The sequence below is a fragment of the Lepus europaeus genome, chromosome 11 (genome assembly GCF_033115175.1).
Source record: "Lepus europaeus isolate LE1 chromosome 11, mLepTim1.pri, whole genome shotgun sequence".
Classification (NCBI taxonomy): domain Eukaryota; kingdom Metazoa; phylum Chordata; class Mammalia; order Lagomorpha; family Leporidae; genus Lepus; species Lepus europaeus.
In genome coordinates, this window is record NC_084837.1 from 52,272,975 (window position 1) to 52,296,260 (window position 23,286).

A 23,286-nucleotide genomic window follows, 5' to 3' on the forward strand; every position below is an offset into this window, starting at 1 on the left:
GAGAGCTCCTTCAGGCAGCCCAGCCCAAGTCCTTGAGGACTCGATTCTTACACGGTAAGAACACGGTCTCCCCGTCATTCTAGAACACTGACGCTGGTGTAATGTGGTTTTCACAATGCACGCAGGACTCTTTAAATAAAGTTTATGAGACCTGGAGCGCAGCAAGAATTGAAGAATAATGTAGAAGTACCAGGGTCTCAGCCCAGCTCTCTCTATCTCCTTTATCATCTTATAACAGGAAATCTTTTAAAAAGGAAAAAAAGAAAAGAAAACCACAGGAAGAGCTCTCAGATCTCTGCTCCTCCGAGGTTTGTGTCCGGCTCCCCCTGCAGGCCCAGGCACTGTGGCAGTCACTGCGCACAAGTACCGGGCCGCGTCGCTCCCCTGCACTGAGGCTTTCCTCAGGTGGAAGGAAGACTCGCTCTTCTTAAACTCAGCCTCAAAGCCTCTGATGCCGGGAACCCGGGCGTCCCCTGACAGGTACTTGAGGAGGAGCTGGGGGCCTTGGCCCGGGTACTGGACGTACCAGAAGAGATAAACAGATCCCCCATAGGAGTAGTTGCACCTCAGCTTCAGGGCGGCTCCTTCAGACACAGCGACCTGGGCGTCGGGCTGGGTCACGGTCTGGGCTCTGGCGTCTCCTGGAAAAGCAATGCGGGCGGTGAGCGCAGTGCCGGGGTCCCCGTGAAAAGTAAGCGTTTCCGGCCGGAACCTGTGGAAGCAGAGACCACAGAGAAACTCTACTCACTCAGGGCCCATTGGAGCCCCAGCACCGGGATGAGCACCAGGAGCATGGCTGAGGCGTGGGAACACTGCAGGCTTTTCTGGAAGATCTCCCGAGAGCAGGCGGGAGAGTGGCCGCCGACAAGACCTTGGAATCCAGATATGTGAGGAAAGTCGGGATGTGCAAGGTCCTTGCTTAGGTAAAAGCACAAAGGCTCTAAAATGAGGCTGGATGTTCTTGATCTCTGGTTCTTGCCACTTGTCTGCAAAGATCTCAGTGAACTGCGGCGAAGAGGAGCATCTGAGATCATCAGCAACAAGACCTCTCGTCTGTGCAGCATCGCCCTCTGGAGGTCAGGCGAGGAAACACAGGCCCCCAGGTGCTAAAGCTGTATCAGAGGATACACCAAAAGTGCCACAAACAGGGTTATTTTTCCCAAGTCACTTCACTAAAAACCTGTTGCTAAAAGAAAGTGTATCTGGTTTCCAACCCAAGTCCATGAGACTCATTGGAATCCGACCTCAGGCTCAGGCTGAGCTTTCCATGACCAGGTTCTGCCTTGGTGGTGATGGAGGAAGGTAGAGATATGTTCTTTGGGACCCATAAAATAATAGTATTGTCCCTGTACTAATGACCAGGTGCAGCTATGAATTGGAGGCCTTTACCACTACAGCTAAAGGAAACACATCTACAGAAAACGCTGGGGGCCATAATAGATCCAATCACACAGATTAATCCCCTAAACGTGAGATCGGAGAAATTTCAACATTTTTTCTGTGGTCAACGGAAACATTTTTGCAAAATCAAATGCTTCTGTTCTGTGATTCTTTGAGCAGGAACCAAGCCCTCTCCCTGGATCATTCATTCATTTGCCCCTACCTGCCAAGATTGCCCTCACATGGAAGGTTGGGTGACCATCCGGTTTTTCAGTGTGGAATCTATGGCTGTGGACCTCAGGTACCTGAGACCTATGTATGTATATATATGCTCACTCCCTTCACTTTCAAATTTCTTCCTAACTAAAAGCACAAACATATAAAAGGGAATAAACCAAAATGCATAAGAGTAAGAATAAAGCTCATCTGAAAAGGAGAGATTTCTACGTAGTTCCAGAATACAGAAAGTGTATGAAATCATACTGATAATTAGAATTTGGATGGGAAATCATAGTAAAAAACAAGCTATGAGGAGCCATTTCTACTGGCTTTCTGGTTGATAGCAATTTTAACTCATCTCAAAGTTGCTGTGAATTGGCCAAACCCAATGTGTACAAAGTCAAAGGCCACAGGATTTTGTGATGCCTTGGAACAGAGCTGCTTCCTCCGTACTGGAAGAATTCAAAGAATTCTCCTCCAATTCTGTGGTGACAAAAGCAACACCTCATCATTGAAGAAGAATACAATCAGCAACATCCTTCAGATATGGGCATTTGGCACAGCAGTTAAGACACTGGAGAAACCTGTATCCCATTGTGGAGGGCCTGTTTCAATTTGCAGATCCACTTCTGACTGCAGCTTCCTGCTAATGCAGACCATGGGAGGCAGCAGGTGATTGCCCGAGGGGTTGGGTCCTGCTGGCATTTGAAACACAGAATGGGTTCAACCTGGCCCATCCTGTGTGTGCAAGGCTAATGGGAAATGCATGAATATATCTCAGATACTCTCTCTCTCTCTCTCACATACACACACATGCACTAGTAAAATGAAAATAAATACATAATTTTTAGAAAATAAACATGCCTAAATCAGTAGTATATGCTCAGTCAAGAATGTGGACAGCATTCTGAGAAACATATTAACTGCAACGAAGATGGATGAGTCTTCACATGCCGTGTAGAAGACTGCTATTCATGCTCCATTAAAATCTAAGAAAAATTAAAAAAAATCTTTCATAAAGGAAAAGGAAACTAAAGCAGTAAATGTGATTATGTAGATAAACTAGTGGTAACATGGAGTAAGTCCTCCATGAACTCACATGGATGTAACTTGTATCAGAACTGCAAATATTGACTACATACCATCTCTCAATATGTTCTGGCACAAGACAGGCACAAATAATTCTTTTCTTTCTTGAACAAATTTGTTTAATTAAAATCTGGTAGCCTTTTTGTAGCAGTAACAAATTTTCCTACCCATTTATTAATTGAACAAATATTTAAAGATGTTTTACTATAACACAAGCACTATAATGGCAGAGAATATAGAAATGTATACAAGACAAAAGCGCTTCTCTCAAAGAGAATAAAATCTATTGAAGGAGAAAGAAAAAAGTATCTGTGGATATACATATTATGGAGAATTAAAGAGCAATACATTTCACATACTGAGCAATGAGAGGTGTTATTAGTGTTTATTGTAGACTTCACACAGATGAGATTTGAGAAAAAGTTGGAACAGGAGCCATGTACATATTCAAGTGGGTAGTTTCTACACAGAGAAAGAAGTGAAAAGACCCATGGGTGGCGCTGAACAGAGTAAGGATTACTACTCATAGCGTCTGAATGAATAAAACATTCAAGTCAATACAACAGCTTTGTTTTTACCCTTTCAGAAATAGGAAATTGTTGGGTTGTGGGGTGTGGGGGAAAATATCGTTGCTGTTTTTGTCTGTTGCTTTGGGAGAACTTCTACTTATCTTTTAAAAGGATCACTCTAGCTGCCATCTGAAAAGCAGATTAGGGTCTTGGCTTCAAATCCACCCAGCTCCAGACACTGGAGCCATCTGGGGAGTGAACTAGTGGAAGGAAGACTTCTCTTTCTCTGCTTCTGCCTCTTTGTAACTCTGCCTTTCAAATAAATAAATAAATCTTCTTTAAAAATTGTTTCTCCTATTTGGGGGTTCTTTTTTACTTTATTAATAATTAACTTTAAAGCATATACATTTCTTTTTTTTAAAGACTTTATTTTTATTTATTTGACAGGTAGAGTTACAGACAGTGAGAGAGAGACAGAGAAAAGGTCTTCCTTCCATTGCTTCACTCCCCAAATGGCTGCAACATCCAGAGCTGTGCCAATCTGAAGCCAGGAGCCAGGTGCTTCTTTCCAGTCTCCCATGTGGGTGCAGGGGCCCAAGCACCCGGGCCACAGCAGAAGCTGGACTGGAAGAGGAGCACCCGGGACTAGAACCGGCACCCATATGGGATGCCGGCACCGCAAGCAGAGGATTAACCTAGTGCACCACGGCGCCAGCCCCAAAGCATATGCTTTTCTAATTATGATAGAGTCCATTATACATTTTTATTTTGTTATTTTTCCCTTTGGTGTCATATCAAAGAATTTGCCTAATCCAATATCATGAAGATTTAATATGTTTATTCAAAAGGTTTTTAGAATAATTTTAGATGCTACATTTTAGTGTATTATCAATTAAAACAATTTTATGTATTATGTAAAGAAGGGCAAATTTCATAATTTTGCATGTGGATACCCATCGATCCCTTTTTACTTCTCCTTTTCCAGCAAAGCTCCTTAAAATGATTATTTTATACCACTAAATATCATTCTTAGACTCTGTTATTTCTTTTTTTGTTTATTTATTTTTATTTATTTATTTTTTGACAGGCAGAGTTAGATAGATAGAGAGAGAGAGAGAGAGAGAGAGAGAGAGAGAGGAAGGTCTTCCTTTTGCTGGTTCACCCCCCAAAAGGCTGCTACCGCTGGCACGCTGCGCCAATCCAAAGCCAGGAGCCAGGTGCTTATCCTGGTCTCCCATGCGGGTGCAGAGCCCAAGCACTTGGGCCATCCTCCACTGCCTTCCCAGGCCACAGCAGAGAGCTGGACTGGAAGAGGAGCAACTGGGACAGAATCCAGTGCCCCAACCGGGACTAGAACCCAGGGTGCCGGTGCCATAGGCGGAGGATTAGCCAAGTGAGCCACAGCGCCAGCAAGACTCTGTTATTTCATAACCCATCTCAAAGTTTTAGTTCTGCCACCAATACTGTACAGTCTTTTTGCTTTTATTTATACAAAGGGAATCAATTTCATGCATTTCATATATACAAGTTGTTTTTTTTTTTTATTTATTTATTTACAAAGAGAGGGAGAGACAGAGAGAAAGGTCTTCTATCCTCTGGTTCACTCCCCAGAATACCAAAAAGATCAGAGCTGAGGTGATCAGAAGCCAGGGGCCAGGAGCTTCTGGGTCTCCCACATGGGTGCCAGGGCTCAAGCACTTGGGCCATCTTCCACTGCTTTCCCAGGCCATAAGCAGAGAGCTGGATCAGAAGAGGAGCATCCAGGACTTGAACCGACGCCCATAATGGGATGTTGGCGCTGTGGTGTAGTAGCTTAAGCCTCTGCCTGCAGTGCCTCAACCTACTGCGCCAGGGTGCTGGCCCCTCATTTATACTGTCTGAGTAGCATAATGATACTTCCCTCCCTGCTACCCCCAATTCCACCCTCTTTTCTCCTCCTTTTCTTCTTTTTCTTTTAATTTTTACAATGGTGTTCTTCCAATTTCCTTTATAATCACTAGCTTAACCCTCCACTAAATAAAGAATTCACCAAGCAGTAAGTAGAAAAAACACTGTTCCTCAAGAGTATACCCCAGGACTATAAACAATAATGTGTATGATTAATCTTATGAGTATAAAATTAATGGAACATTGATCTTTGAAAAAAAAAAAAGAATGGGAAAGGGAGAGGGAAGAGGAAGAGGGGTGGGTATGTGGGTGGGAAAGAGGTAAGGAGGGAAGAATCACTATGTTCCAAAATTTGTATATATCAAATGCATCAAGTTTGTATTCCTTAAATAAAATAAGAAAGTCAAACTTCATTCTTCTCATTGCAAAGCATAAAATCTCGTACTCTGTCCTTTACCATTGTTTTGTAGTACCTTGATCTCTTTGAAATAATATTTTATGAAATTTCTATTTTTAATCTGAAAGATATATATGTAAATATATATTCTGTTCTAACACAGAGTGAAGTTAGAAGAGCTATGTTTACACCAAATTTAAATTGGGTAAAATATTTAAAATAATCGTAAAAGCAACATTCTGATAAATTTTGTGTGGTTAAAAAAATACTAGTGGAGGAAGGATACCTGAATGTGAAATTTTGGGAGCTGGAATATTTATTCTAATGCCTCATAAAAATTTTTATTTTTTTAATTAGAAAGGTAGAGAGAGATCTCCTCCACTGATTTACTCCTCAGATGCCTAACTATAGTCAGGGCTGGAGCTAGCCAAATCTAGGAGCCTGGAACTCAATCCAGGTCTCCCACATGGGCAACAGGGCCCAACTACGTGGAGCCAACACTGCTGCCTCCCAAGATACACATTAGCAGGAAGCTGGAAACTGAAGCAGAACCAGAACTTGAACCCAGGCACTCTGAAATGTGATGGTGGTGTCCCAAGCATCCTAACCAGACAGATCACTTAGGTGAGCTCCCCCACCCCCACCCTGGTGTACTGAAATTCTCTCATAATGTGTCATCCACAGTACTTAGTATACCCTTTCAATCTGGAAACACAGATCATTCATCTCTTGAAAATATTCTTGGATGACTAATTTGATGAATTTTTCCCATCATTGTCTATGTTCTCCTGCCAAAAGCTGACAGATAGTGAATTTCATGTCAACAGGATTTTCCTTCAGTAGACCCTAGACAATGCCTAACTACCTTGAGTAATGCCTTGCTGAGAGAAAAGCAGCTCACTGAGTTTATTGTGGGATATATAAATTTATACATTTTATAATTTCTATACATTTATAGAACTTTCTATAATTTCTGGTCACGAGTCATCTGTTTGGAAAACACCAATCTATTTGTGCAATGTAATTTCCTCTAAAGAAAGACTAAGAATTAATTGATCATCTTTTTCCATAGGTGTGGGAAAACACCTAGGACTCCGTCTTCTGTCGTCCTTCTATGTGTTTCATATTATTACTTATTATTATTCATAATATTATTATTCATAATATTACTTATTATTTTGGAGTCTGAAGCTTCCCTAGGAAATCATCCTTTCATTTCCCAGCTTGTCAGGGAAACCTGAAGCATTTGCAGCCTCATCTGTCACAGCTGTGTCTCAACACAGTGTCTCCCTGGAAGACCTCAGACAAGGCTAGAAATTCCTGCAAGGATGAACGATTAGACCATTTCATTCAAATTGAGATTCTATACATGGAAAATCATGCATTTCAGGCAGAGTTGAGGAATTAAGGTGAGAGTCTGAGTCCACTCTCACTGTCCCTCATCATGGCAAGTGTGGGGGACAGGGGAAACTTGTCTGCTTTTTTTTCTCTCCTGTTTTCTCAGAGCCTACCTGGATGGCTCTCACTCTGAGAGTGCTGGAGTTGGTGGTGAGTGGCAGCAGTGTCCCCAGTAGGCACTCAGCACCAGGCCCTTCCCTGCTGCTCAGTTTGTGCTCAGCTCCCCCTGCAGTCCCTGTCACTGTGTCTCTCAGAGCACAGTAGTACACGGCCGAGTCGGACTCTTGCACTGACGATTTCTCCAAGTGGAAGGAGCTGCTGTCTTTATTGTACAAGGCTTCAAAACCTCTGTTGCTTCCCTTCTCATTGGCTTTCGTGGCTTTCAGGAGGAGCTGTGGACCTTGCCCAGGATACTGGACATACCAGAAAAGGGTGGGGTACTGGGTGCTTTCATAGGAGCAGTTCACAGTCAGCGAAGCCCCTTCAAAAAAGGTCACTTGGCCTTCAGTCTGGGTCACCGAATCTCCATTGCCTCCTCCTGAAAAAAATAATAATAGTAACAATGCAAGTTACTTTAGGGGTGATCTGGGCTATAGCCTTTAGAAAAACGTGGTTAAAGACTCCATCACAGACATAATGGAATAAGACCAAGCATTAACTGCACTGTACTCACCAAGCAATAAGAATAGCAAAGGCAGTGATCCTAGAAAAGTGTTCATTTTGAACACTTTTGTGTTTACACTTCTGAGCATTTGTCCGTGAGTCTTGGCTTCTTAGTAAAAAGGAAGTTTAACAGCACAGTAAAAGGATGAGTATGAGCTCAGAATTAAAGCAGGAAATGTGTACATGTAGGAGGATGTGCCCTCTTGTGGGCAAGAGGCCAAACTCAAAGCATTGTTGACCCATTATCTCAAATGTCAGTCCCATTCCCCTATCTTCACCTCTGGCTTATTTTCTAAGACATGTGTTAGCTATCAGATGGTCTAAAAAGAATAGTTGATATTCATCATAGATGTATTTTCCCAGCACACTATCAGACATGGAAACTCAATATCACTACATTTCTGAAAAGGATTTGCCCTACTTTGTCTTACATGTGTAGCCATTTTTGGCTATCTTGTGATCCACTGAAATAGCCTAGAAGCAGTTTTAGTATAAAATCAAAGGGACTCCATTAACACATGATTAATCATTAGTAGATTATTTGGGACAGCAGAGAGTTGTTCTTCTCTTCACTACTTTAGTTCCATATCCAGAAGATATCAATTGTAATAAACACATTTTAATAAAAGTTTTTGAGAGAAAAAAGTAAATTCTATAATTTATACATAGATTAAAACATGAAAATATGTAACTTTTAGCATTGAAGGAATACAATAATTGGAGTTATTAGATTCCTACAAAATAATCTGTTCTGTCATTTTCTACTCTCCTAGGATTTTAATAATGCCTAGAATTCTTTATAACATGTCCTTCAAAACATTTGTTTTGAACATCTAATGGAAATTTTACCTTAAATATGATATCTACATGTGTCTATCTGTGTAACACATTAACCAATATAATTGAATTAATTATTTTCACCACAGCACAGATTCCTCACAGAATCATGATTTGCCTGAGAAAACCAAAGGATGAGCTCAATCTCAGCATTTAGCATAGTTTAGATATTTCTGGTGGTGAACAGAATCACTCTATAGCAAGGAATAAATTTACTTTTATATGAGATAACTCTTGATTAAATTAATATATTTGGGCAGTCTCTCCACTTAAATATAAAACCAAGTCTTCAAAATTAAATTATAGAAAGTAAACAATCTCCTCACGTGGTTTTGATGCAATCAGTGCTGCAGAGATTTACAAATTTTGGGAGAAATAACCTACAAAAAGTCAAGGTTACAGTGCAACACTTCTAGGGTCAGCATGGGAAAACCTACAATCCTCACAGATTGTTCAAACCATTCTCCTTTTATGATTGTACTAAAATTGCAATATAAAAACAACTATATTTCATAGTTGCTGTTCTTGCCCACTTATAACAAATATCCTCTGCTATTCAGATGACAAACTTGAAGAAGAGGAAAGGTGCTTGTTTCTTGACAAGCCATCACCGACATTTCTCTTTGAAAATGGAAGCCTTTTTCATTATGTGTCCTGGGAAGTTCACTCTTCCCCAGAGAAAGAAACTTTATGCTCCTACAACAAAATGTCAGTTCTAACAAGCTCCAGTCTTTTGGTAGAAAGTTTAGGTCTGGATATTGTTTGGGTTCATAATCATTTCCCTCTTTGCCTTTTCTGTGCTCCCCTTTGTTAAATCCTGTGACCAAGGAGTGTCATCCTTCTTTTCCTGGATCTTCTGCCACACAAGTCTAACCTACATAATCAGAAGTCTAAGCCAAAATCGAGTGAGCAGTTTCACTTTCCAGCATGTCTTTTACTTTTTCCAAGTCAACCTTGTCTCTTGTGTTATAGCAATTCTAAAATCTTCTGAGAAAATCCATTATCCACACCATTAGTCCATAAGAAAATGTGTGGCACTGAGGAATTATAGCAGTAGATGTGAGAGGAGTATCATAGAACTGTGTGATGAATGACAAAACTTGCTTAAGCTAATTCCCAAATAATAACATTTATTCAGATGACCTGACCTCAAGAGTCCTGCTTCAAGACCTTGGGTTTTCCAAGATGTATTACCAAGATTTACCAAGGATTATTCAGAGAAAGAAACAAATTCAAATATTTTAAGAAGAAATATCTTTAATACAAAAAATTGGACCTGCAACCTTTGGAAGGGCTCATGAGACAAAGATGAGATAGACTGACTGCAGGAAAGCCTGGTATATGTTAATCTGAGCCATCTGCAACTCCAAAGTGAATGATTCTCAAGAAGAAACCAAGTAATCAAACAAACCACACCTGGAAATCTTGGTTGCCTGCCGATACACCCTGCAGTAGAATCATGTCTTCACGTTCTTACTTTAACACAAAAGTTTCTCATTTACAATAACTAAAATATGCACTAAAAGAAAGTGATTATAGGAAATATAATTTGGAATTCTCCCAAAAAATAAAGGGAGTGCATTACAAGGGATGAAGAAAATTGTCCCAACTGATATTGTGCAATCCATTACACTGTGAGATAAGGAAGTTCTTATCTAGTTGCTATTGTATATATCTATATACTAGAGAACTATGTTTTGTAATCAGATGATTCTGAAATAATTACAGCAGATGCTACATCAATGTGAGTTTTGACCACATTGTTGATCATGATGTTTTATAAATTGCTGTTTAGAATTTTTTTCATTTTTAAAATAATGGAAATGAACATGAGAAGAGGTACCATATATAAGAAGTGAAAACTAAACTAATGACAGACATGTGGTTATATGAGAGTTTTAAGACTTTAACAACTGGGAGGGCGGAGCCAAGAAGGCGGAATAGTGAGGATGCACACTGATAGTCCAGGAAAAGATAGTTTAATAAAAGTGGAGTTATTGTCATTTCAGGGAAAGGCTCAGGGGAAAAACTGCAGAGTAAACTCTTCCAGATCTAGTTGATGTGACACAGACGACCTGTGGGGAGAGCAAGGACGCCCACGACTCCAGAGCCCAACAATGGAGGCTACGCATCTGCGCTGGAAGAGCAGGTGAGGTCAGTAACCGAGACATTGGCAGGGGAGTGGCAGATAGAGCCTAGAGGGAACTAGGCTTGAAGCCCTGCTGGGGAAAGTTCACTAGGCTAACTACAGGAGAGAGGAAAAAAAAAAAAAGAGAGAGAGAGAGACTGGTATGGACGAGTTTCTCTCTCTCCGCCCACCTCGCAAAGGCGAGCAAGAGACAAAGAGCAGGCACCATTTTGGACATTTGTAAAAGCTGTGTGACCTCAGGGCTATGCGCAACCTCAGATCTGCACCCACCCTCAGTCAAACAGAAGAACCTGACTCTGGGAGGCGGGGGGGGGGGGGGGGTGAAATAACAGGAGGTTAGGACCTAGTGAACAGGTGGAACTAATGAACTGAGGTGGTGAAAAAAGAGACAGTGGGTGAGAGAACTCACAGAGTTCACGTGAGTAATCTACAGAAATCTTACAATTCGGTAACCTTGGCAACCCGGTGGGAGACTGCAGGAGAATTTGAGCCCACGCTGAGGGCAGCACAGATTCTTTGTGTGGTCTTTGGGAAAAAGCAGATGAATGATATACCCACAGAAGCCAGAGATCAGAAGCTGACTACCTTGAATTCCGCTCAGCTGTGTGGTATTACTTCCCTTCTGAATCAAAAATAAATAAATAAATAAGTAAGTAAGTAAATAAAGAGAGAGAGATTTACCACGTCTAACCTGAATGTGTCACCTTTGGCACAACCTTAACCCTGAAGAACCAAGCAGAGCTCTCTGGCCACACCCATCTCAAGCCTCTAAGGCTCCTCCAAAAGCAGACAGTCCACTTAATACAGTCATAGTATAACAAGGAAAAAAACACCACAGCGAGGGAAGAAGAATCCAAAGAATATCTCCACAATGCCAAGCAACAAACACAGACCAAAGAAATGAGAACAAGGAAGACATTATGATGCCCTCAAATGAACAAGACACCCCAAGACAAGATTATGGAGATGATGAGATTGAAGAAATGCAAGAAACGAATTTCAAAAAATTTATGATAAGAACATTTAGAAGTTCTCAAATACAAATTCTTGAACTACAGAAATCCTTACTGGACAAGATAGAAAATCTCTCTCATGAAAATGAAATCTTAAGGAGGAATCAAAATGAAACACAGAAACTAGTAGAACAGGAAAGTGTGATAGTGAAGAGAAATCAAAATGAAATGAAGAACTCAATAGATCAAATGACAAACACATTAGAGAGCCTTAAAAACAGAGTCAGTGAGACAGAAGAGAGAATATCAGACTTAGAAGACAGAGCACAGGAAAGTATATAGTAAAACCAAAGAAAAGAAGAGGAAATAAGAAATCTAAAAAATATTATTGGGAATCTACAGGATACTATTAAAAAAACCAACATTCGGGTTCTAGGAGTTCCTGAAGGCATGGAGAGAGAGAAAGGATCAGAAGGCCTTTGAAGTGAGATACTAGCAGAAAACTGCTATCCGGGTTTGGAGAAGGACAGAGACATCCTAGTTCAGGAAACTCATAGAACCCCTAGTAAACATGACCAAAAGAGATCCTCACCACGACATGTTGGAATCAAACTCACCACAGTGAAACATAAAGAAAAGATTCTAAATTTTGCAAGAGAGAAACATCAGATTACTCTCAGAGGATCTCCAATTAGACTCACAGCAGACTTCTCATCAGAAACCCTACATGCTAGGAGGGAATGGAGAGACATAGCCCAGGTACTAAGAGAGAAAAACTGCCAGCCCAGAATATTATATCCTGCAAAGCTCTCATTTGTGAATGAAGGTGAAATGAACAACATGCTCCTGAATGAACAATGGGTCATAGAAAAAATCAAAAGAGAAATCAAAAACTTTCTGTAAGTAAATGAGGACAACAGCACAACATATCAAAACTTATGGGATACAGCAAAGGCAGGGTTAAGAGGAAAATTTATAGCAATAGGTGCCAACATCAAGAAATTGGAAAGGCACCAAATAAATGAGCTTTCAATGCATCTCAAGGATCTAGAAAAACTGCAGTAAACCAGACCCAAATCTAGTAGGAGAAGAGAAATAATTAAAATCAGAGAAGAAATCAATAGGATTGAATCCAAAAAAAAAATTACAAAAAATCAGCCAAACAAGGAGCTGGTTTCTTGAAAAAATAAACAAAATTGACACAACATTGGCCCAATTAACTAAAAAAAAAAGAGAAAAGACCCAAATCAATACAATCAGAGATGAAAAAGGAAATGTAACAACAGATACCACAGAAATAAAAAGAATCATCAGAAATTACTACAAGGACTTGTATGCCAGCAAACAGGGAAATCTATTAAAAATGGAGAGATTTCTGACATATGCAACTTACCTAAATTGAACCAGAAAGACATAGAAAACCTAAACAGACCCATAACTGAGACAGAAATTGAAACAGTAATAAAGGCCCTCCCAACAAAGAATAGCCCAGGGCCAGATGGATTCACGGCTGAATTCTACCACACATTTAAAGAAGAATTAACCCCAATTCTCCTCAAACTATTCAGGGCAATCAAAAAGAGGGAATCCTCCCAAATTATTTCTAAGAAGCTGCCATCACCTTAATTCCTAAACCTGAAACAGATGCAGCAGAGAAAGAAAATTACAGACCAATATCCCTGATGAACATAGACACAAAAATCCTCAATAAAATTCTGGGCAATAGAATGCAACAACACATCAGAAAGATCATCCACCCAGACCAAGTGGGATTTATCCCTGGTATGCAGGGAAGGTTCAATATTCACAAAACAATCAATGTGATACACCACATGAACAGACTGCAGAAGGAAAACCATATGATTATCTCAATAGACGCAGAGAAAGCATTTGATAAAATACAACACCCTTTCATGATGAAAACCCTAAGGGAACTGGGTATAGAAGGAACATTCCTCAATATAATCAAAGCAATTTATGAAAAACGCACAGCCAGCATCCTTCTGAATGGGGAAAAGTTAGAAGCATTTCCACCGAGATCTGGTACCAGACAGGGATGCCCACTCTCACCACTGCTATTCAATATAGTTCTGGAAGTTTTAGCCAGAGCTATTAGGCAAGAAAAAGAAATAAAAGGATACAAACTGGAAAGGAAGAACTCAAACTATCCCTCTTTGCAGATGATATCATTCTTTATTTAGGGGATCCAAAGAACTCTTTACTAAGAGACTATTAGAACTATTAGAAGAGTTTGGCAAAGTAGCAGGATATAAAAATCAATGCACAAAAATCAACAGCCTTTGTATACACAGGCAATGCCACGGCTGAGAAAAAACTGCTAAGATCAATCCCATTCACAATAGCCAGAAAAACAATCAAATACCTTGGAATAAACTTAACCAAGAACGTTAAAGATCTCTACGATGATAATTACAAAATCTTAAAGAAAGAAATAGAAGAGGATACCAAAAAATGGAAAAATCTTCCATGCTCATGATTGGAAGAATCAATATCATCAAAATGTCCATTCTCCCAATAGCAATTTATAGATTCAATAGGATACCAATCAAAATACCAAAGGCATTCTTCTCAGATCTGGAAAAAAATGATATTTAAATTCATAGGAGACACAGGAGACCTCGAATAGCTAAAGCAATCTTGTACAACAAAAACAAAGCCGGAGGCATCACAAAACCAGATTGCAGGACATACTACAGGGCAGTTATAATCAACACAACATGGTACTGGTACAGAAACAGATGGATAGACCAATGGAACAGAATAGAAACACCAGAAATCAATCCAAACATCTACAGCCAACTTATATTTGATCAAGAATCCAAAACTAATCCCTGGAGTAAGGACAGTCTATTCAATAAATGGTGCTGGGAAAATTGGATTTCCACGTGCAGAAGCATGAAGCAAGACCCCTACCTTTCACCTTACACAAAAATCCACTCAACATGGATTAAAGACCTAAATCTATGACCCGACACCATCAAATTATTAGAGAACATTGGAGAAACCCTGAAAGATATTGGCACAGGCAAAGTCTTCTTGGAAAATACTCCAGCAGCACAGGCAGTCAAAGCCAAAATTAACATTTGGGATTGCATCAAATTGAGAAGTTTCTGTACTGCAAAAGAAACAGTCAGGAAAGTGAAGAGGCAACCGACAGAATGGGAAAAAATAGTTGCAAACTATGCAACCGATAAAGGGTTAATAACCAGAATCTACAAAGAAATCAAGAAACTCCACAACAACAAAACAAACAACCCACTTAAGAGATGGGCCAAGGACCTCAACAGACATTTTTCCAAAGAGGAAATCCAAATGGCCAACAGACACATGAAAAAATGTTCAAGATCACTAGCAATCAGGGAAATGCAAATCAAAACCACAATGAGGTTTCACCTCACCCTGGTGAGAATGGCTCACATTCAGAAATCTACCAACAATAGATGCTGGTGAGGATGTGGGGAAAAAAGGACACTAACCCACTGTTGGTGGAAATGCAAACTGGTTAAGCCACTATGGAAGTCAGTCTGGAGATTTCTCAGAAACCTGAATATAATCTTACCATTCAACCCAGCTATCCCACTCCTTGGAATTTACCCAAAGGAAATTAAATTGGTAAATAAAAAAGCTGTCTGCACCTTAATGTTTATTGCAGCCCAATTCACAATAGCTAAGACCTAGAATCAACCTAAATACCCATCAACAATAGACTGGATAAAGAAATTATGAGACATGTACTCTATAGAATACTATACATCAGTCAAAACAATGAAATCCGGTCATTTGCAACAAGATGGAGGAATCTGGAAAACATTATACTGAGTGAATTAAGCCAGTCCCAAAGGGACAAATATCATATGTTTTCCCTGATTGGCGACAACTAACCGAGCATCAAAAAGGAAACCTGGTGAAGTGAAATGGACACTACAGGAAACGGTGGCTTGATCAGCCCTTGTCATCACTGTTGATGTAAAATTTAATACTTTATCCCTTTATTAGTATTTTTTTGTTCTACTTAATACTGTTGGTTGAGCTATGTAATTAACACACAATTATTCTTAGGTGTTTAAAGTTAACTGAAAAGTGATCTCTGTTAAATATAAGAGTGGGAATAAGAGAGGGAGGGGATGTACAATTTGGGACATGTTAAAGCTGACTTGTCCCAAGTGGTGGAGTTAGGAATGTGCCAGGGGATTCCAACACAATCCCATCAAGGTGGCATGTACCAATGCCATCTCACTAGTCCAAGTGATCAACTTCAGGTCACAATAGATCATAATGATAGATCTAAGAGTCAGAGGGATCACATAAACAAGACTAGTGTCTGCTAATACTAATTGATAGAATAAAAAAGGGAGAGAACGATCCAACATGGGAAGCGGGATACACAGCAGACTCATAGAATTGCGGATGTCCTAAACAGGCACTCTGGCCTCAGAATCAGCCCTTAAGGCATTTGTGTCTGGCTGAAGATCCTATGAGAGTATTTCAGGCATGGAAAGCCAAGACACTCTGGCAAAAAAAAAAAAAACACCTAATGAAAGATCTCTGAGTGAGATCCCAGTAGGAAGAACGGGCCATCAAAGAAGGAGGTACCTTTCTCTGAAGGGAGGAGAGAACTTGCACTTTGACTATGGCCTTGTCAAAATAAGATCAAAGTCGGCGAGCTCAGGGGGCTTCCATGGCCTTGGCAACTAATGACTAGAGCCTGGTTAGATTGCTGATGCCTTAAACAAGAGTGTCAATTTGTTAAATTAACAACAGGAGTCATTGTGCACCTACTCCTCATGTAGGATCTCTGTCCTTAATGTGTAGTTCAATGTGAATTAATGCTATGACTAGTGCTCAAACAGTATTTTGCACTTTGTGTTCTGTATGGGGGCAAACTGATGAAATCTTTACTTAATATATACTAAATTGATCTTCTATATATATAGATAATTGAAAATGAATCTTGATGTGAATGGAATGGGAGAGGGAGCAGGAGATGGGAGGGTTGCGGGTGGGAGGGAAGTTATGGCGGGGGGAAGCCATTGTAATCCATAAACTGTACTTTGGAAATTTATATCTACTAAATTAAAGTTTAAAAAAAAGACTTTAACAACCAACTGTGCCATATGCACTTGGTAAATTGCTATGTAAGTGTTATCGAATGAGTATGCAATAAATGACAGAGAAATTTGATTTGTCACTGAAAACAATAATGTATATTTGTGGCTACTATTTCACAATTAATATACTTTTAGAAACTTTTATATTCCAGTCCTTCTATTCCTATCACTAGTCCTATGCTATCCCTAGCTTTTCTTATCCAAGAACTTCTATTTGTAATAACAACATGCTTTAACTTGAAGATAAGACTCCAACATGTCATCTGTTCTGATATTTGTAATGATTCTGGAGTAAGTTTCACTGAATTTAATGAAAGAAAACTTTGAGAAACCTGGAGATTGGGAAAATATAATATATAGGAGGTTGGCACTTTGTTTATAGTGGCTCTCAGTTTTCTTCTGGATTATTCTATTATCAACTAGATTGCATATGAAATTGCCTTTCACCAAATCCCCTGCCCCTGTGGGTCTGAGTTAAAAAGTGAATTTGCACAAGATTTGGGAGGCATACATGAAGCAGTAGTCATTATCTTCTAAAGATCATCATTGCTTAGAGATGGTAAAAGACTGGATTGGTTCCACTTTGGTGTTGGTGTTGGTTGGTTGGTTGCTTTTCCATGATGGAACCTAACAAGGATCCAGCTCTACAACACAAAAAATTACCATTATCACAACACTCCTCAATGGCTAAGGATATCACACAAGCTATTGCAACAATTTACACCTGAATCCCCAGCCAAGTCAATAATATTATTAATTATTATATTATAGCCTGAAAGGACTTACCATCACTCCATATACCTCTAACAATGGGATCCTTGCTGTCATCTGGCCATCAATACTTTAATTACAGAATCTCATTTTATGTATTCACTATATGTGACCAATTTTGTATCACATCTCTGGCATTGGATATCTCTAAAGGCTGACATTGCAAAAAGCATTTGAGTACAAGCAGTTCACTTTCAGGAAACACTTGCCAATGTAGTGAAAAGGGGATATAATTCAACAAATACTACATGTTTCAAGTATGTGAAGAAATACAAGTTCTCTTATTCAGCAAATATCAGTAAGAATGTTTCAGAGAATAATAGCAAATAAATCTAAAGAGGGATTTTCTTAGAAGGACTGTTTTTCCTACACCCCAACATCTGTGCAGTCACACTCCTAGCCATATCCTGTATGATATGGTGATACCCTGTGCTTTACAGCAGGTGAGTGTCTCAAATAAACTCCTGAGGTTTTGCACACCTCTCTCCAACAATCCTCTCAAAATGGCCTCTTGTGGTACACAGAACCATATTACTGAGTTCCCCAATTGTAACACTAAGAAGACAACCCAATGAATTTCCTTGCCTTCTGGAAACTGATTAGCAACCTTGTGTTGCATTTTGCTTGTTCATCTCCCCAGTGCTGGGCTGCTTGTACCAGAGGAGACATCAGCACTGGTGTCATTAGTGCAGTCCAGGGTCAGAGCCTCCTTCTCCTGCACCAACATTGCTGGTTGGGCTTGAGTTACCTCCTGGGAAATGCTGAATCCTGAAGGGAAAAAGAGTCAGGAGGTATAGGGACAAATAGTGTGAGGTGAGTAAATTCAAATTTTTTACCCTGTTATCTCTCCCTCCCAAAGTCCCCACAAGACACTTCCTATACTTCTCTCCTTAGGTAATGGAGGAGGATCACTCTCAGTGGGCCATCCCTACCCAAGCACATTGAAACCATGATCACCTCCAGCAGGCTGAAGAGAAAAATGTTTGAGTTATTCCCCAGGATGGAAAATATTTTGTCCTTTTTCAATTTCAGGTCTCCACCCTGTGGGTTGACCCTAACAGGCAAGGAAATAATTTTTGGATTTGTGCTGCTGCTGTACTAGAAAGGAAACATAGGTTTCCTGGTGTGGGAAGTTGATGTGTGTCATGTCTGACTCCTCTAGCAAAAGTCTCATCAAATCCAAATTCCTTCTGAGTTAAGCAACTCAATCTGATAATAACTGAAATATGCATAAGTATATTAAAATATAGATAGGTATACTGGAAAGAAAATTGGTGATTTGAACAGCTGCTATGAGTATTAATTGTATCTGTGACAGAATTGGGAGATTGGCAGCTATTTAAAATTGCTATGTGTAATGTCTGATGAAGACAATGCAAGATGTAATAATCACATATCCTCTCAACTATGTGTGCTTTTCCTCTTAAGGTAGAAATTAATCATTTATCATAAGACAAAGCTGTTTGAACTCATCACTGTGTATTTGGTGACATAAAAATCTTCCTCCTCACTTCTGGTATCTTTTCAGTGGCTTCGACCACATAGTCCTGTCATAAAGATCACCCCCTCTTCATTGTTTAATTTGATCATCTACTTATATTCATAGAGGCCAAATTAGATACAAGAGTTTGTCATTATACGGCCGGTGCCATGGCTCACTTGGCTAATCCTCCACCTATGGCACCGGCACCGCAGGTTCTAGTCCCGGTTGGGGCACTAGATTCTGTCCCAGTTGCTCCTCTTCCAGTCCAGCTCTCTGCTATGGCCCGGGAGTGCAGTGGAGGATGGCCCAAGCGCTTGGGCCCTGCACCCGCATGGGAGACCAAGAGGAAGCACCTGGCTCCTAGCTTCAGATAGGCACAGCGTGCGGGCCACAATGCGCCAGCCGAAGCGGCCACTTGGGGGTGAACCAACGGAAAAAGGAAGACCTTTCTCTCTGTCTCTCTCTCTCTCTCTCTCTCACTGTCTCTGCCTGTCAAAAAAAAAAGTTTGTCATTATATTAACAATCATTGAATTTATATTTTTACCATTCCCTGAAGTGAAGCCTTAATTGAGCCACAGATAGCTGCTGTACTGTGTGTGCTTGCCTCTGAAGGGAAGTGCTCTATGCAATCCCATACTTCTCCCTAGGACAGCTTGTCACAGAATCAGTAATTATGATCAATTTTCCTTGTGTGTGAACATTAAATATAAGGCAAAGTCCTCGTGAAATCACTTTAAAAATATGGTGAGCAATAAAAATCTATTGCCTATTATAACCCATTTCTTACTAGAATAGCCAAAGTTAATCCTCCTTGTCTCAAAATGATTTCAATTTTAACTAGGTTCGTTGAAGCATCTTTAGATCTTACACTGGAATCGTCATTAAATCAGATGACATCACATTTATAGTGCCACTGTTCTGCTGTCTAAAAACATAAGGAGAAATTCATTTAAAAAGTTTAAAAATTTCATCCTAAATGTAGAAAATTTGGTTCCAATTTTGTAAAGAAACGTTACAATGACCGATTTGTTATCAACAGACAAAAAAAATACAGGAGACAGAAAGTTTCCTGGTGGCACCAAAAGATCTCCAATGAACAATTGTAAAAATTCCCCTGGGACAATAACAATAGAACATATTGGCTGCCATATTAGACAAACACTTCTGGGGAAACTTTTCTAGGATAGGAAAGAATTTGTTCAGTTAGTGCCTTTCTTAGGGTCAATGATATCTTATACAAATTGTAAAGGCAGAAGAGGGGCTTGACTACTGACCTAAGGAACTATTTGAGGATCTCCAAAAGGATTTCACACAATTGCATTTTGTGTTTGGACTACAAAGGTGTACAGGTTATAGATTTTTGTTTTCTACATATAGGTATTAAAATGGTTACAGAAACAAATAAACATATCTAACATCTTGTGTCATTACTTTCGTGTGTCACAATACAAAAACAATTTTTAATAATCTTCAGTCATTTCAAAAAGGGCTTGTAAGGATAGGAAACCAACAGTTCTTAAAGCTGTGAACTAAGATGGAATTTCTCCTTAAGATGCCACAGTAGTGCCATGTTTTCCTGAGGAGATACACGATTTAGTCAAATTTGGACAAATACTGTATTTATATATGGTTTCTAATGAAGGTTTATCTCCTACAAATAGAAAGTATAGTGGTGATGACCAGAGACAGGTAAGCAGGGATGGAGGGATGGATAAAGTGTAATTAACAGGCACTGAGTTCCAGACAGGAGAAAGAAGTCTGGTGTTCTACTGTACAGTAGAGCAACTATACATAACGATAATATGCTGTGTAGTTTTCTTTCTTTTTTAAATTTAAATTTTAATTTTTAAAGATTTATTTATTTATTTGAAAGTCAGAGTTACACAGAGAGAGGAGAGGCAGAGGCAGAGGCAGAGCGAGAGAGAGAGAGAGGTCTTCCATTCATTGGTTCAATCCCCAGATGACCGCAACAGTCAGAGCTGAGCCAGTCCGAAGCCAGGAACCAGGAGCGTCTTCTGGATCTCCCATGTGCGTACAGGGGCCAAAGGACTTGGACCATCCTCTACTGCTTTCCCAGGCCATAGCAGAGAGCTAGATCAGAAGTGGAGCCGCCAAGACTCGAGCCAGTGCCCATATGGGATGCCAGCACTACAGGATGCGGCCTTACCACTACGCCACAGTGCCAGCACCACAGTTTTCTTTCTAAAAAGCTAGAAGAAAGGATTTTGAATAATTTCACCAAGAGGAAATAAATGTTTGAGGACATATTTATGCTCATCCTTTTTTGAACATTTTGAAACAATACCCAGTACCACATAACTATTTATAGTTTTTGTGTCCATTAAAAATAAATATAAAACCATCTCAAGTAATAAAAAAATTAATCTAGGCACAGTTAACCAACAATATATTCTAAAGTTTTCTTTGTCATCTTGACCTCATCTTTTTTATTCTATGCTTTTAATGTTTGTATGTTAGCTTCCATTTGCAAACAAACAGTATAGCCAATTCTTCTATGCCAAAAGAAAGGGGCTGAGGCTCCAGCTTCAGTCAAAGGTTTGAGTACAGGATGCAGGTGCCTGGGGAGCAGTGTGTACTCGCTACACAAAAGTAGACAGCAGAGTCTCCAGGCTGGGTGGCTGCGATGTGCAGGGAGACGTGCTTGGCCATTTTATTCAATGAAACGGTGAGTCTTTGGTTTTGCTTTTTCTCTGTATTTGAGCGAATGTCTATGATGAGCTGGAGCCCTTGGCCAGGTTCTTGTTTATACCATAGAAAGTAGTCTGAAGCACTGTTTGTGTAATTACAGTTGATAGCAGAGCTGTCTCCTTCCCGAACACTCAAAGTAGAAGGATGCTGCTCCACATTTTCTCCTCGGCTCACCCCTGTGCAGAAAGAAAATTCAGCCATTAACCCACCAGAATTTTCTTTTTGAACAGTAAGGAGAGAAAACCTGAATAAAGTCAGTCTTCTCTTTACAAAGAACATCCTCTAATATACTCATGCTCAAAAACCCTCAACTCACAGTCCAGTTGCAACCACAAGAACATGAATGAAGCCCCTATGGATGTCTTCATGATTCTTCCAAGTTAGGATCGATCCTAGACCTGCAACCTCTAGCAAGGAGACTACTTCTATTCTCAGCTTGTCCCCGTTTTTCTCTAACAAGCATGGTGGTTTCGCATAATGTCTACCCAGCCAATAAAAAAAGCCTCTGCCTCTTCTGTAAGTCTATTCATTCAGAATCAACTGAAGTGAATGTTCCGTACTCTGCGTCAGGAGAGGCACACTACCATCTTGTGGCCGCATCCCTCAGTGCAAACTCTCTGGGTAAATGTTCTTCAACCTCCTAGAGACTCAAATGCATAAAGCCATCAATAGAGGAAGCCAACTAGGTCTTAGATTAAGTGCACACTATGTACATAGAGATTATGGTTGGTATTTATGAATGTTTTTGAGTTATTAATAAATTAAAAATATGTACATGATGTTTATTCAGTGATGGACTGAGTTTGAATATTTGAAATCAAGAAAGCACCATCAATCACTATCATAGGAAAAAATACATATTTTCAGCTGAATCTACTATCATGATTTGAGTATTACAGAATAAAATTCTGAAAAGGACATGCGAGACAAAGATCAGAATAAGAGGGCAGGACAATTAAATGTATCAAATGTATATTTTCTCATTCTCTGCTCCTAAAAGCCTAGTCTTGATTATGACCTTGCTATCCTCAGAGAATAGATAATAACAACAGTCAAAATGCATAATTTTACTTCAATAAAGATGGTTTGTTAGAAAGTAAAAGATCAAATCTCATTGACCATGGAACATGGGGATAAGTTCCACAAGGCTTTAATACTCCAACTTCAAGAAATATTTTGACCCATAGATGGGTTGATTAGCAATAAATAATCTGAAATTCTTTTGAAATCATTTCCTGTTGCTGCATGGTTTGTATTCTACTAAGCAATAAAAGAAAGAGTAGAAATTCTCAAACACCAATCTGGAGATTTGAAAAATGGAAACCCAAATAGTTTTATTCTTGAGGTGCTTTTATTCTAAGAGATCAAAATGAATGACATCAAAATGGCATGTCCCTAAATGTAATGACTAACATATCCTTAATGGAATTCCCTGCTGCCTTGGCCACTGTTGGCTCAGGTTTCATACTGTATCATTTTCCTCCCAAACTCCATTACAAAAGTCTTTTTCCAAGACATTGATAAATTCCCCCACACTCCGTCAATTTCTTGGTTTTTCTCCTCTGCCAAAAACCCTTTACTGTCTATTTTAATTTCTTAATATTTTCTGATGTTTATGTAAGAATAAATCTATGGAAGTATAAATGTTATCTATGTCTAGTATGGGAACAACGTAAATAGGACACTGACCCTACAGAGCTGACTATGACTCA

The 23,286-nt window shown here is 39.6% G+C and overlaps 1 non-coding gene and 1 gene segment (V, D, J or C); one reads left to right on the forward strand and one right to left on the reverse strand.

Annotated features, from left to right (window-relative positions):
* Positions 1-246: 246 nt before the first annotated feature.
* On the reverse strand, positions 247-831 carry LOC133770492 (T cell receptor alpha variable 8-3-like). The segment is given in 2 exon segments: positions 247-641; positions 749-831. Coding segments are annotated over 2 exon segments (441 nt in total).
* Positions 832-20,337: 19,506 nt separating this feature from the next.
* LOC133770821 (small nucleolar RNA SNORA25) lies at positions 20,338-20,457 on the forward strand. Its single transcript, XR_009867503.1, has one exon. It is a non-coding gene; the product is annotated as a small nucleolar RNA SNORA25 (small nucleolar RNA).
* Positions 20,458-23,286: the final 2,829 nt, after the last annotated feature.